Source organism: Gymnoscopelus microlampas, assembly GCF_963454915.1.
Source record: "Gymnoscopelus microlampas genome assembly, chromosome: 14".
Lineage (NCBI taxonomy): Eukaryota > Metazoa > Chordata > Actinopteri > Myctophiformes > Myctophidae > Gymnoscopelus > Gymnoscopelus microlampas.
In genome coordinates this window covers 48753924-48768923 of record NC_139951.1, presented here as the reverse complement: position 1 = coordinate 48768923, position 15000 = coordinate 48753924, and the positions used below count along the sequence as shown (strand labels likewise).

Below are 15000 nucleotides of genomic sequence, written 5' to 3'. Positions count from 1 at the left end.
GACGATAAAGTAGGCTATTCTCTAGGAGGGGCGGGATGATTTGATTGACAAGCTACACAACCAATAGCATTCATTCCCCGCCCCCGCTCTTGATTGACAAGCTACCCAACCAATAATGGTCTGGTCTCATTCTGACGCGATATTGAAAGATGGCGGACCTACAGTCTTGGAACAATCGGCTTCATTTTCGGTCTGTAGAAATCAGCGGAGTGGCTTTGTCCATCTCATTTATACAGTCTATGGTGTGTGTGTGCGTGCGTGCGTGGGCGTGCATGCATACACGTGCGTGGAAGGTCTTACCAGAGTCGCTGGGAGAGGCTTTGGGTTTGGGAGCGCTGCCTCTCATCTCAGGCATCGTGGGACGAGACGGACCGCCGCACGATGATGATAACTAGAGAGAAGATATTACATTGTGTCACACTGTGGTTGGAGTGGGTTCACAAAACAAAAACAACACATCCATGTGGAATGTTTCTTTCTTCTTTTAAACATGTACCAGTGAAAGATGATATTAAAATAAATACTTTAGTTTAATTGAAAATATTACACAGTAATATGGCTTCAAATGAACTCTTTGACTGCTTGGTTTACGCTAGAGGGCGCTGTTCGACAACCTATGAGTGACACACACACATATTATACTTTTACACCACTACAATTATTTGAAAACTTTAGTTACTACTAGTTGCTTTGTAGATTTTAATTATCATGACAAAACATACATAAACCACTTCAGCCCTATTTAAACTTTGGCCATTTGAAAATAGCCGATCTACAAGCTCACAAGCAATGCGACGCGTTGTGAGCTTGTACATCTGCTATTTTCAAAATATTAATAATACATCTGATTTTAGCCATGGACCCCCATCTGAAAATGTTTTGTGCCAGGGACCCCCAGAAGAGAACATTTGTCTTAAAAATTCAAAAGTATAAAAACAATGTTCAAATACTGCACAAAAATAGCAGATGCACAAGCTTGCATCAGGGGTGAACTGGTTGTGGAGTATTTGGACAATATAGATCCTATGACTTCTGGAGAAGAGTAGACCAGGAAATAATGTGATCACAACAACAAACCCAGCCCTGTCCCATCTAATGTTAAAGATTTAGACAAGTGAAATTTTCTCTACTTTCTTTTGCCTTTTGGTGAAAACAACCCACATTCAACTGACTACGGAATGGATTATCACGACGGCACAATTTCTTTTCTCAGATTCTCCGAGACCCCGCTAAGTCTTTTAAAGTGATCGGCGGGTGGATCTTTGAGAAGAAAAATATTCTATGATTTTTCAAAAGTAAGTGAAATCGCTGGCAGAGGGCAGCCATAGAGTTAACGCATCGGCCGCCAGAGTTAAAACATTGTGTACACTACAGAGTATAGACGATGTTTAAACTCTGGCAGTCAATGAGTTAAGGAAACCTTACTGAACGTTGGACCTGGAAGACGACTCACTGTGTTCTCAGGGCTCTCCGGGGGGGAAGGGGACAGATCTGAAGAGGTGTTGGAGCTGCAGCTTTGAGACTGGACCTGGGCATGAGATGAGGGGTACGGGACGCTGGTGTAGGCCTGCTGAGGACTGTCATCTTGGTACGGGACACTGCTGTAGGTCTGTTGTGGACTGTCATCTTGGTATGGGACGTTGGTGTAGGCCTGCTGGGGACTGTCATCCTGGAATGGGACACTGATGTAGGTCTGTTCGGAGCTGTCATGCTGGTATGGGACGTTGGAGTAGGCCTGGGGGGTAGGGTCCTCCTGGTATGGGACGTTAGAGTAGGCCTGGGGGGTAAGGTCCTCCTGGTATGGGACGTTGGAGTAGGCCTGGGGGGTAGGGTCGTCCTGGGTCAAGCTGGGCGGGCTGAACAAGGACATGGCCTGATGCTGGACCTCTGTGTAGGACTGTTGATGACATCTTTAGTTGATCATTAATTGTTCATACAAATAATTGCCATTAATGATTTAGTTGTGTTTTTGGCATTGAACATTGGCACGTATACAGTAAATTCAATGTCCTAGGGGTTCTCAGCTAAATGTGTTAATATAGCATCACCATCATTTTTAACTATTTTAACCATACGTTGGCTATTCAAGAATGGCAGATCTACAAGATCTTGTAAATCTGCTGTTTTTGATTTTTTTTTTAATTGTTTTTTAACAATTTCTAATAACTTTTATCACGTTCATTAACTTTTTTTTCTTCTTTTTTTTTACACAAATCTTCTCTTATGGGGGACCTTGGCACAAAATCTTTTGAGATGGGGGTCCGAGGCCAAATAAATATCAATTTGGTTGTCCATGACATGAAGATGTTTGAGAACCACTGAATGATAGTATATATATTTCCTTCTCAACATTTTTATCCCACGATTTTTGTAACCCATTTTTTCACCCAGTGCCAATTGCCTAAGCTTGTAATCCTGGGCGCTACTCTCCCTCTGCCAGCCTAGGGAGAGCCCAGAGCCCAGCTCATGCTTCCTTCAATGCATGAGGAGTGAGCAGGGCGCTTCTTATCACCTGACAGCGGGAATCGAACCCAGGACCTTCTAGCTGTGAGGCGACAGCGCTACCGACTGCGCCAACCGCACCTCACACATGACAGTGTATGACAGGCCTACGTACCTCTGGGGGGGTGGACTGTGTGGGAGACAACGTGGAGGGGGTCAGCTGGGACCCCCAGCTGTGGGGACCCCCCCCATCCTGAGGGTAGACCCCCTCCATCTGGGACGGGCTGTCAGCGGTGGGGTAGTAGTAGTAGTCGTGTTGGCCGGGCGGACCTCCTCCTCCTCCGTGGTAGGAGGGGACCTCCATGGGCGGGCTCTGGTGGTAGTGGGCGGGGGGGTACGCCGACCCGGGGTACCCGGGCTGAGGGGCCGCCATGAGGGGCCCGGGTGGCAGCGGCCCCCCGGGCGGGGGGATGAAGGACTGGGCCATGCTCATGGCCATGGAGATGACGTTGGCCAGGGAGAAGAGGGGCTGCGTGTGCTGGGGCCACATGTTGGCGGGGGGCTGCTGCTGCTGCTGGTGGTGCGTCGGGGGTCCCTCGAGGGTCTCCAGGGGTCCCGGGGAGCCCGGGCACGGAGACGGGGGGGAGGTGGGGAAGACGGGGTTGCTGGCCACGCGCGTCAGGGGGGCGTGGGTCAGCGTGGGGGAGCCGGGGGGGGCCGGGTACTGCGGGAAGGGGAAGTGCGTGGGACCCCCCATGAAGGGCGGCAGGTGGTAGTTGTGGTGTTTGTGCTGGGGCAGCAGAGAGGCGGGGTAGTGGTGGTGGTAGTGGTGCTGGAATGGCCCTACAACACAACACAACATCATTTAAATCATTAACATTGTTAACATGTATTTGTATTTGGGATGTAGTTTATTTGACAGGGACAATACTAAACACAATGTATCAAGTTATAAAACATGAAACCGGTGCATTGTATGTGGGGTTTATAGCCGAGGCTAATTTGCGACCCCAGTCCCTGGTTAGGTCTTTCTGTACAAATATCTACCTAGTAAGAAATTATCAATTACATAACAAGTAACAAAAGCATCATTAACATCATTAACATCATTAGTTATGGTGTTGTGAGCAGGGTAGTGGTGGTGTTAGTGGTGCTGGAACGCTCCTACAAAACAACACAACATAATTTTTTAAGTTGTGGAATCAAGGACTTTTTCTGGGCGGAATCCTGGTGGGACTAACAACAACATATATAAGACTATAGAGGCCCACCCATGACCGATTTTTGTCTTTGATGCCGATCCTGATTTTGGAGAAACACTTTGATAGATAAAAGGTTTTGATATTTGGGACTCATCGTGAGCTTGTAGATCAGCAACTTTTGAAATTCTTTGAAAAATGTTTACACACTTTTGCCTATGAAATGCCCAAAATAGGGATACAAATTGACATACATCGGTTGCATAATTGCCGATACCAATGTGGTCAAAAAGGACAAATAATGGCCGACATATTGGGCAAACTGATATATCAGCCAGGCTGATAGATCTGTCAGGCTCTAATTAAGATAGGAGTTTGCAAGGAGCCATCTGTCCAAACTTTCCCGATCAAATCTTGCAAAACAAAAAACTACACGAGAGGCTCGTCAGTGTCCCTGTTTCACTGCTTATCCCATTGAATCCGGGAACGCATTTGTGTCACTTTAGATGTCTTTCGGCTATTCAAAAATAGTGACAATATTATGCAAATCTTTGAATATACATATTTTTTGAGCTAACATTTTAACTCAAACTTTAACTTCTGGGGATTCTACAAATGTCTTCTAAATCCTAACAGTTTTTTGAAAAAACATATGTTGCTATAATATCAGTGGTTCTCAAACTTTTTTCAAGTCAAGGACCCCCAAAATGATCTGCATTTGGTCGCGGACCCCCATATCAAAATATATTGTTCCAGATACCCCCCAGAAGCAAAGATTTGAGTTAAAAAGTGAAATAGCAGATCTACAAGCTTGTATATCTGCTATTTTTGAATATAGATGCATTCCCGGATCGAATGGCTTATGTCAGACCATTGAAAGAGGTGTGTGTGTTTCCTCGGCACAGTGAGGACGGAACATTGGCCAGAGACGACGGAGACAGAGGACTTCTATCACTCTCCTTCCCTCTCGCCGCACACACACACACACACACACACACACACACACACACACACACACACACACACACACACACACACACACACACACACACACACACACACACACACACACACACACACACACACACACACACACACACACACACACACACACACACACACACACACACACACACTTTCTTGGAGCGCACTTCAAGTTCTTCCTTTCGCCCCGGGCCAAGTAATAAGTCATTCAAGAGCATAAAATCCCTGTTGTGTATTTTATATAAAAGATGAGTTTCCATGGAGAACAGAGAGGTTTTGTCGTCGGTAATGACTCCGTGTGCCACTTTACACTCCATTAACCACATGAACGCGCACGGCTTGCCCGAGTTTTTTTTTTTCGCGCAACATTTGTCGAAGGAATCGAACACACACAGTACTTTTACTTCTACTCCACTACATCTCAGAGGCAAATATTGTACTTTTACTCCACTACAATTATTTGAAAACTTAAGTTACTAGTTACTTTGCAGATATAAATCATTATATTATAAAACATACATTAACCACTTTAATTACGAGTTACTTGCAGAAATAAATTATATTATAAAACACTAGAGTTTCGGGGGGCTACGCCCCCCTCAACCCCAGCCGCGCACGGGGCCCAGCGTGGCCGTGTGTATATTGGGGGACCCAAATCGCCGGAGTGAAACTGTGGAAAAGTTTTTTTGAAAAAGGAAAAAATTTGAAGAAATAATATTTGTTATGTTTCAGGGGGTCCACAGGGGGTCCGCGGACCCCCTGATGGTCCACTGACCCCCTGTGGAGTGTTGGGACGCGCGGGGACACCCCTGGAACATTGCGGACCATTTCGGTGTTTTTTTTTTTTTCATGAAGGTGGTTGCTTGTTTCTGGCGCAGGCTGTGCAAACCTGGCAACCCAGCGCATGCTGCCGCACGTTTAAGTGGCGTAGCGTCATGAGGGTCAGTGGGGCCGTGGCTCGGTCAGTGAAGACCCTGTAGTGCGGATGATATGTGGCATAGAGGGGCAGATTGTAAATCCCCAGAGGAAACATCCGTGGGCTACCATTGGTTCAGCGATGTGTGCGGTCGCCCTGCGGCCCCTCCTCCTCCACCAATGTGCAGTATTGAGAGGCCTGACGTCACAACAATTGGAGCGATGGGCACTGCACTGTGGTTGGTTAGGGTACACCTAGGGCCCAGGTAGAACCCAGTTAAAGCCTGCATGGGCAAACCCAGTTAGGACCCGCCTTGGTCCCACATAAACATGGCTAGTTGGGGCCCACCTAAGGGCCAGGTAGAAGCTACTTATAGCCTGCATGGGCATCGCAGTTGGGACTGAAGTGGATGCCGCTGACATTGCTGACATGGGGTCCATATGGTTTACCCCACCTTGAAACCATATGGGAACTACGCTGGCATGCTGGCTGTAATGCAAACGCTGCATCATACCTGCAGTGTGTAGTTTGATGTTGTGTGTGTAGCAGATATACCTGCAGTGTGTAGATCAATGTCCATAGGAAAGTCAATGCCCAGCAGTGTTTTTTTTCCCCACCAGAGTTTCTAGTGTCTCTGTGTCTCTCTGGAAGAGGTTGCACATGAACTCTGCAGCCGCACTGAGGCGCTCCAACACAAACACTGTGGCATTAAGCTGCTTCACACAACAAACATCAGCACCACGCTGCTGTTTGTCCAAAAGAGACAATATCTCCTCTCCCACCGACGTCATGTGTTCATTTATCGACAGCCGTACAGAGTCCTTTTGACACATGTTACGTCGTTTATCCAGCTCTCACTGACTCTCCACATCGGGCTGTTATTTTGCTGCGATCAAGTCAACGATGTGAGAGATTAGCTATCACAGACGGACGGACAGGGGGTGAAACATAGTCTTGCGCCATGCCTTGCGGCCTGGCGGAGACAATAAAAAAACGAAAGTAAAGGAAATGGCCATTTCTGCAACAGAAGTAGTCAATAAACTATGCTATGAAAACATGGGCCACATTGGCAAAGAATGTAAGAAAGAGGCAATCATGTAGAAATTAGCCGATCTCCAAGCTTACAAAGCCTGTCAACGTGAGGCGTTTCGAGCTTGTAGATCGGCTATTTTCACAAACAAACAGAATGGGGGGGTCCCAGATCAAGTACGTGTATTTGGGGGGGGGGGGGGGGGGGCGGCGTGAAAGGGTTGATAAACACTGCTCTAATCGGAGCGAAATTATCTGAAATTACTACATGACCATAATGCAGCCTAACATGCGTTGCACGGGGCGGTCCTGCCATTACGTTAGTTACTGTAGTTGCTGTGGAGCTACATAGTTCTCCAGAAGACACACACAAACATACACCATCTACAATGGACGAACTGAGCAGCAATATAGACATTCACCACACGAACGTGCATTGTTGACAAAGTGATTGCACAGCCGCTGCAGGCATGACAACCAGGTTAGCGTTAGCGACATGGCAGCTATCACAGCGCCCTGTCCGTCGTGCTGCAACTGCCTGTGATGGCTACAGCAGTAACAGCAAGCTGTCTGCGATGCCATTGTCTGGAGACTGCTCTTAGCGTGACACGACCAATGAGAGTGAGCGCTGTAGTTGTTGCTAAGATACGGTGGCGTCTCTGCCCCATAGCTTGTAGATCTCTCACACATGATTGGCGTAGGCTGCGTTGCCAGGTCTGACTTTGTGTCTAAGCAATGGTCGGCTTATTTTTGCGCGCCTTTGGGCTCGTTTGCATTGTGCGCACGGCAGCGCTTGTTTAGCGTACGTCAGCGCGACGTGGCAACGGACGTGGCAACGTGAAAGGTGATTGGCTGGTGAAAAGAAACACCCGACGTTACACCAGAAATGGTGCCTGGAGAAAATGGTGACCAAAAAAAAAGTTTGGAAAAAAAGGAAAAAAACCCCGCAGCGGCTGCCTGCTGTTGTGGTGATGAGGTCGTGCGCACGGTAAACGGTACGAAGCTGCCTCCCCTTCCGTTTTGTCCGACATTTGGTGAGTAGAATTAATTATGTTGCGCGGTGGAAAAGGTGTAGTGAACAGTGAGATGTCCCCTACGCGAGGCGTAAATTCAGCGCGGCCGCCGTGGCGAGTCAGTTGGCGACATGTGGTCTGGCGGTGCGTTGTTTATTCGATAACAGAGCTGTGGGGTGTGGACACCGAGGGTGCGGAAGTCGGTCGCCATTTATATAGTTAGATAAAACATTAACCACGTCAGCCCTATTTTATATATAGGCTATTTGAAACTAGCCGATCTACAAGCTCACAACGCGTCGCATCGCGACGCGTTGTGAGCTTGTAGATCGGCTAGTTTCAAACATTTTAGTACTTTTACTTTTATATTTGCACTTTTGGTGCAAATATATTTTGATGACAATACTTTTGTACTTTTACTCGAGCAACATTTTGAACACAGGCCTTTAACTTGTAACGGAGTATTTTTATATTGTGGTATTGCTACTTTTACTTAATGTGAGTACTTCTTCCACCACTGGGCGAGCGTTGGCTTTCTTTGTGTCGCATTCCTGAGACAAAAAAAAAGTATTACTGGCAGAAAGATGCTAATGTATCCGGTAGGAGACTCAAAGTATACTCTTTGAGTCTCCTACCAGATACACACCCGCTCCTTTTTTTTTTTGTCTTTCTGGAATGCGTCAAAAACAAGAAAATCTCCATGAATTCAAAGCTTCATGGGGTGAATAATTGATAGAAAATAAGTCCTTTTTTGGGTGAACTACTCCTTTAATCCATGCTGTCAGAGCAGACGGGGTTAACAGCGTCGACAACCAGCTCCCGTCTGTCTGTCTGCTCCCAATGATGATGGAAACATACATTAACACACATAATGTAAACACAAATAACATAAGTTAAGTTATGCAACACTTCATAAAAGTGTTCACTGGCCAGCAGCCAAGAGAGCTGCTGTACAGCACATGACCACAGGGGTTGCAGGAGGACGCAGACAAACAAGAGGAAGAAGGGGAGATGTCATTTAGATCATTGGACCCCCAGTGGTCCTTGGGGTGTGTGGGGGGGTGGTCACAATCATTTTAACCACTTTAGCCATATTTTATGTCACAACGCATGGTGATGTAACGCGTTGTGAGCTTGGGGATCTGCTATTTTAGATGAAAGCTTGACAAATCAAATCTTCACTTATGGGGGTCCCTGGTACGCATTCCTTTTGAAAGGGGGGGGGGGGGTCTACAGCCAAATACATACCACTGTGGGGGTCCTTGACATGAACATGTTAGTGGACCACTAACATGTGTGTGTGTGTGTGTGTGTGTGTGTGTGTGTGTGTGTGTGTGTGTGTGTGTGTGTGTGTGTGTGTGTGTGCGTGTGTGCGTGCGGAGTCTTTCTAGGAAATGCTGCAGGAGTTTTTTTCTAGCAAACAGATGTTTCAGAGTATCTCACTTACTCTCGTTGCTTCACAGGGTTCTCATTCACAATGCTGTGGGCGTGCATGTGTGTGCGTGCGTGCGTGCGTGCGTGCGTGCGTGCGTGCGTGCGTGCGTGCGTGCACGGTGGTAAAGTAACTAAGTACATTTACTCAAGTACAGTACTGTTTTGAGGTCTTTTTTTACATTGCAGTATTGATACTTTTACTTGAGTAAAAAAAAAAATGTACATTTTCCACCAGTGTGTGTGTGTGTCCGTGTGCGTGTGCATGTGCGTGTGCGTGTGCGTGTGCGTGCGCATGTGTGTGCTTGTGTGTGTGTGTGTATGTGCGTGTGTCTAAAAAGCTAGAAAGTGCCCTTCAGGTGAGGTAATTACCCAGGAGGCCCGGCTTGTGAGGCTGGCGGACACAGACCAAGGCTTTGAGGCGTAGGGGAGAGAGTGGCTGGCGCCATGCGAGGGCGAACGACAATACAGAGAGAGAGAGAGAGAGACTGTAGGGGAAACGAGGGATGGAGAGGAGGGGGGGGGGTTGTGGGTTTTAACGACGTAACGCGGCCGCCTCGCTTCGACTTATTCTCTGCCAAAGAGCTGTTGCAATTTTTCCTTTTTTCCTTTTTTTTTGCTGCGTGGTGAAAAGTGGTAAACAATGCAGGGCCTCTGTGCCCTCAGTGGTTCTCAATGTGGGGTCCGGGGACCCCCAGGGGTCCTTGGGGGGGTTCCAGGGGGTCCCCAGCTAAATGAGTTAATATGGCGTCACAATCATTTTAACCACTTTATCCATTTATACGTTAGATATAACGTATACACTTCGTACATCTGCTATTATTGATGATTTTTGAAAAAATATAAAATAAATGTGTGAAAACTTTTGAATAATTTAGATCAGGGGTCTTCAACGTTTTCAGGCCAAGGACCCCCTAGCAGAGAGAGAGATGAAGCAGGGACCCCCTACTCTATATTGTATAATATTGTGTTTCAGATAAACCTTTGCTGCTCTTTTTTTCCCTTGACACCTATAACTCTTTGCCAAAAATAGCAGATCTATCACCTAATAGACAGAGCCTTATGCTGTATGCTGTTTTGTACCACTGAAGTTACATTTTGTACCATATTGAAAAACAAATAAACATTTGAATTACAAAAAAAAAAGAAGCAGATCTACAAGCCCACAACAAGCCCACAACGCCTCGCAGCGCGAGTTCTCCTCAGAAAAGTGATGCTAGGGTTCAAGTGGTTAATGTAAAAAAAAAATCGTGTCACACAAAGATTTGGTGGACCCCCTGTACTAACTCTGAGGACCCCCTGTTGAAGACCACTGATATAGATTTTTTTGTAACATAAGTCTTCTCTTCTGGGGGGGTCCCTGGTACAAGATCTTTTCAGATGGGGGTACGCAGTCAAATAGATATCATTTTGGGGGTCCTTGGCATGAAAAAGTTTGAGATCCACTGTGGTAAATAATGCAGGGCCTCTATGCCCAGAAGCAGAGGGACGGGCCCCCGGTGGGGGGCCCCTGGTGGGGGGGCCTGGTTGGGGGGGGGCAGAGGGCTATTTACCTGGAGCGCTGTGGAAAGACTGTGAGCGCATCAGGGGTCTCCCAGGTGAAGTCATGTCTGCGCTGAACAAGTCTCCAGCGGCCAGCGGAGAACAACCGTGCAGCCCGATGCCACCGGGGCCCGACGACACCTCTAGGTCTGAGAAACAACACACACACACACACACACACACACACACACACACACACACACACACACACACACACACACACACACACACACACACACACACACACACACACACACACACACACACACACGATTCAAAAAAAATTGTATTACATAAGAGTAAAAAACATGTTTTGGTCCTCAAACATTTTCCCACCACAGTAGCAAAGTGCACAACAAATACACACTCGCACACAAGCACGCACATGCACACACACACACACACACACACACACACACACACACACACACACACACACACACACACACACATAGACACACACAAAAACATGCTAAAAGGTAGATTTCTATTGTGTCAAGAGATGATGTGTGACATAATGCTTGGATACTTTCACCTTTTCAGATCCTATTTGGACCATATTGATGATGATGATAAAATGGTGTTGGGGGTCTTACCAGGCAGAGAAGAGGAGGACAGGGTTCTTGCCAGGTGACTGTGCAGATTGGGCTGAAACACAATCCATGTGGTTATTATTATAAACGTTATGCAGACATCATCGTCCATGTGTTAACAATCTGCATCCGTATTCATGACACACATTTGGACTCGCTCAGAAAGCTCTTAATTGTGACAAGGCCGAGGGAGTTTTCCGATCATTACATAATCAGAGCACAAACACACACACACACACACACACACACACAGAGCTCATCTCTTGTTTGGGTTAAAGACAGGCAGTGACTGTTTGCACATGTGAAGGATTAGTTCTTTTGCTTTGAGATCAGATGAATTCATCAGATAACACTGATAGATGTGAAGTTGACGGTTCAATTATGAACGTAAGCAGGTGGATCAAAAACTAAGGATAGTTCACCCAAAAAAAGGACTTTTTTATATCCATACATCCATAAATTCAAGTCCCCATGGGGTGACTGATCGATAGAAAAAAAAGTTATTTTGGGGGTGAACTATCCTTTTAATCACAAAAATCCTATACTGCGGTGTCTCCCAGGGCTCTATACTTGGTCACCACCTGTTTACGCTTTACCGAAAACAACTGATTTACAAGCTCACAACGGGCTCGTACTATAAGCCTGTTTTCGCCACATGTTTGCCCCCAGAATAAGGACGCTAGGGTTCATGAGATTAATGCTGTCTAACCACAACCCACTGCCTTTAAAAGGAACACATACTGTAGGCAGCAGTGGCTCAGGAGCTAGAGCGGCCGCTTGGGAACCGGAAGGTTCCCGGTTCGATCCCGGGCTCCCCCAGAGTTAGTGTGGAAGTGTCCTTGAGCAAGACGCTGAACCCCTAATTTCTCCAGATGAGCAGGCCGTCTGTGTGTGAATGTGTGTGTGAATGTGTGTGTGAATGGGTGAATGTAAAGCGCCTAGCATAAAGGTGCTCTATAAATGCACCATTTACAAAATTACTTTTCTTTCTATACGTTTCACATCCCGTGGATAATTTTTGATTGTGCCGTATTCCTTCACAGTTAATTACAAATCCCTAAAAAGAAGAAAATACTTGATGAATTGAAATTAAATAGGCGGCCAAGATTAACGACAGTCAAACTATACAACAACATGTTTATATCAACTCTCTCCATATAATCCGAATACTTTGTGGTTTGAACCCACGCTCAGTTTGTGACACAAACTACAGTTCCCCATGAATTCAAGGCTTTATCTGGTAATTGATAGGAAAAAGGCATATTGGGTGTGAAGCTAAATAGCTGATGTACAAGATCACAATGTGCCGCGATACGACATGTTGTGAGCTTGTAGATCTGCTACGACAAGAGTTGAAGCTTCTGGGCTCTGTGATGATTTAGTGTTTTAATGATGTGCAGACTGTACCTTTAATCCAGCGCCACTGATGATGCTAGCAAGACGTTAGCGGTCGTTTGGCGCGCAGCGTTTCCGTAATAAACACTCCATGACTTTATGGAGCGTTCCAGATCACCGTTAAGGTTTCACTTTACTGCTGGTTGTTCACTATAAACACTGTAATCTGTGTTAACAGCCTGGTGTAAAGGTGCACTTCACCCCGAAAATGACTTTTTTTTTTCTTATATCAATTACTCACCCCGTGAAGCCTTGAATATATGGAGGATTTCTTTTTTTTTGTTTTGTGGCAAGTACAGAATACTTGATGAATGATGATTAACAACAGCAAAACTATATTAAAAAATATGTTGATAAACTCCAACATTGCTCTCGGAGAATAATTCAAGTGTCTTACTTCAAAAACACCTCTATTTTTAAACAGAACACGTAACTTTTGACTGTACTTTACTTTTAAATTCATTTCAACAGCAGGGATGAATGCCGACTCGTTCGTGTGGGAGATGCTCGGATGCTCGGAAGTATTTAAAATAAATAAATATTCTGGAAAAAAAGCTGTGTGTTTTTAACCCATTAAGGCCTGAGTCCGATTCTTAAAATGTTTTCTAAATCCTAACAGATTTAAAAAAATATATATATATATATATTTTTTCTACGATTTTTCAAAAATAGCAGATCTACAAGCTCATAGCGCGGCACTCGGTGCCGCGCTATGAGCTTGTAGATCTGCTATTTTTGAATAGCCAAAGAAATCTAAAGTGACACATGCGTTCCAGGTCTAAAAGGGGTTAAGTAATGACGATACGACTGGATAGAAGACATTTGGACTATTCTCTGAGCGCTGTGATAGGGTTTATAAGCAGATTTTTAATTTAGTTTTGCTGTTGTGAATCGTGGTCCCTTGTTGGTGTTTTTTTTTAATTCATCAAGTATTCTTTTCTTCTCTCCTTTGAATCCTATACTTAGTTGACCGGTGTGCCCCAGGGCTCTGTACTAAGCCCACCTGTCAGACTCTCTGTCTGTCTCAAAGTGGGGTCCTAGTAGACAGGGTTCCAGGGGGTCCCCACTCCACAGGCAGCTAAATGAGTTGATATAAGCATCAAAAGTTCGGACATAGCCGATCTACAAGCTCACAACGTGTCGCACTGCGGTGCATTGTGATCTTGTAGATCTGCTTTTAAAAAACCTTGGAATAATGTTGCACATTTTTAACAACACAGACCTCTTTTGAGATGGGGGTCCGCAGCCAAATACATATCAATTTGGGGGTCCTTGACAAGAAGAAGTTTTAGAACCACTGCTCTTAACCCATTAACTGGAACGCATCTCTGTCACTTTTTGATTTGAGCTAAAAAAAGCATAATTTTACACTTTGGCCCGCGCTATGTGCTTGTAGATCTGCTATTTTTGAAAAATCTTGAAAATGTGTGCAAATCTTTGAATATATATATTTTTTGAAGCAAACATTTTTAACTCAAATCTTTGCTTCTGGGGGGTCCCTGGAACTAAACATTTTGAGACGGGGGTCGGCGCGGCCAAATACATATACATTTTGGGGGTCCTTGCCATGAAAAAGTTTGAGCACCACTGATATAGAAACATAGGTTTTTTTCAGAAAACTGTTGGGATTTAGAAGACATTTGTAGAGTGTCGGCTTCAGGTCTTAATGAGTCTTAACTGACAGCCCCCTGGGGAGATACAGAACCCGGGGGGGCTACAGCGTATATTTTGCGTCTATATAATGTGGCGGTCGGAGGAAAAGCCACTGACAGCTATAGATCAGCCATGGGTTTATTTATCCTGGTGGTCTCATCCATGATGAGACCCCCGTCTAAACAATGCTCTCTCTCTCAGAATAGAAACCTCTCTGTTCACACACAGCAGGAGCAGCTTTAGCTCTGCCTTGTTCCAGGATTAACTAGCTTGCGGGCGGACAGCGGTTGCAAATAGCTATGGGGGGGGGGGGGGGGTAGGGGGGCAGTGATTGAAGAAGCACTCTTCTTTTACTTAAGTAAAAGTAATAATATCACAATGTAGACATACTGTACTCTATCTATTACAAGTTGAAGTCCAGTATTCTCATTTGTATTCATTATGCAGAATGTCCCTTTTCACAAGTTTTCAAACTTTGTCAAAAACCTTTCAAAATCTCAGCTCTACAAGTTCACATTGTGAGCTTGTGGCTCTTTTCCAATAAAATAAGGCTCAACTGATGAATGTATGTTTTGTGATAATAATCTAAATCTACAAAATAACTAAAGCTGTCAAATCATTCTAGTGGAATAAAGCCTCTGAGATGTTTAGTGGACTAAAAACATACAGTAAGTAAGTAAAAGTACCCCAAAACAGTACTCAAGTAACATAACAGTACTTGATTAAATGTACTTAGTTACTTCCCCACCACCACAGTCTGTTTTCAATCAGGTCTCGGTCGGTGCGGAGCCACCAGATCCGTT

The 15000-nt window shown here is 45.3% G+C and overlaps 1 protein-coding gene across 1 annotated transcript in view; it reads right to left on the bottom strand.

The window, feature by feature from the left end:
- The window catches only part of wnk4a (WNK lysine deficient protein kinase 4a), a 150361-nt gene that overhangs the window by 13736 nt on the left and 121625 nt on the right, over window positions 1–15000 (bottom strand). Inside the window, exons 16-20 of the mRNA XM_084078416.1 lie at window positions 11153–11204; window positions 10568–10705; window positions 2618–3285; window positions 1454–1897; window positions 301–391 (exon numbers count right to left, since the gene is read on the bottom strand). Of these exons, the coding sequence (XP_083934542.1) occupies window positions 301–391; window positions 1454–1897; window positions 2618–3285; window positions 10568–10705; window positions 11153–11204 (1393 nt within the window). The remainder of the gene's footprint in view (window positions 1–300; window positions 392–1453; window positions 1898–2617; window positions 3286–10567; window positions 10706–11152; window positions 11205–15000) is intronic.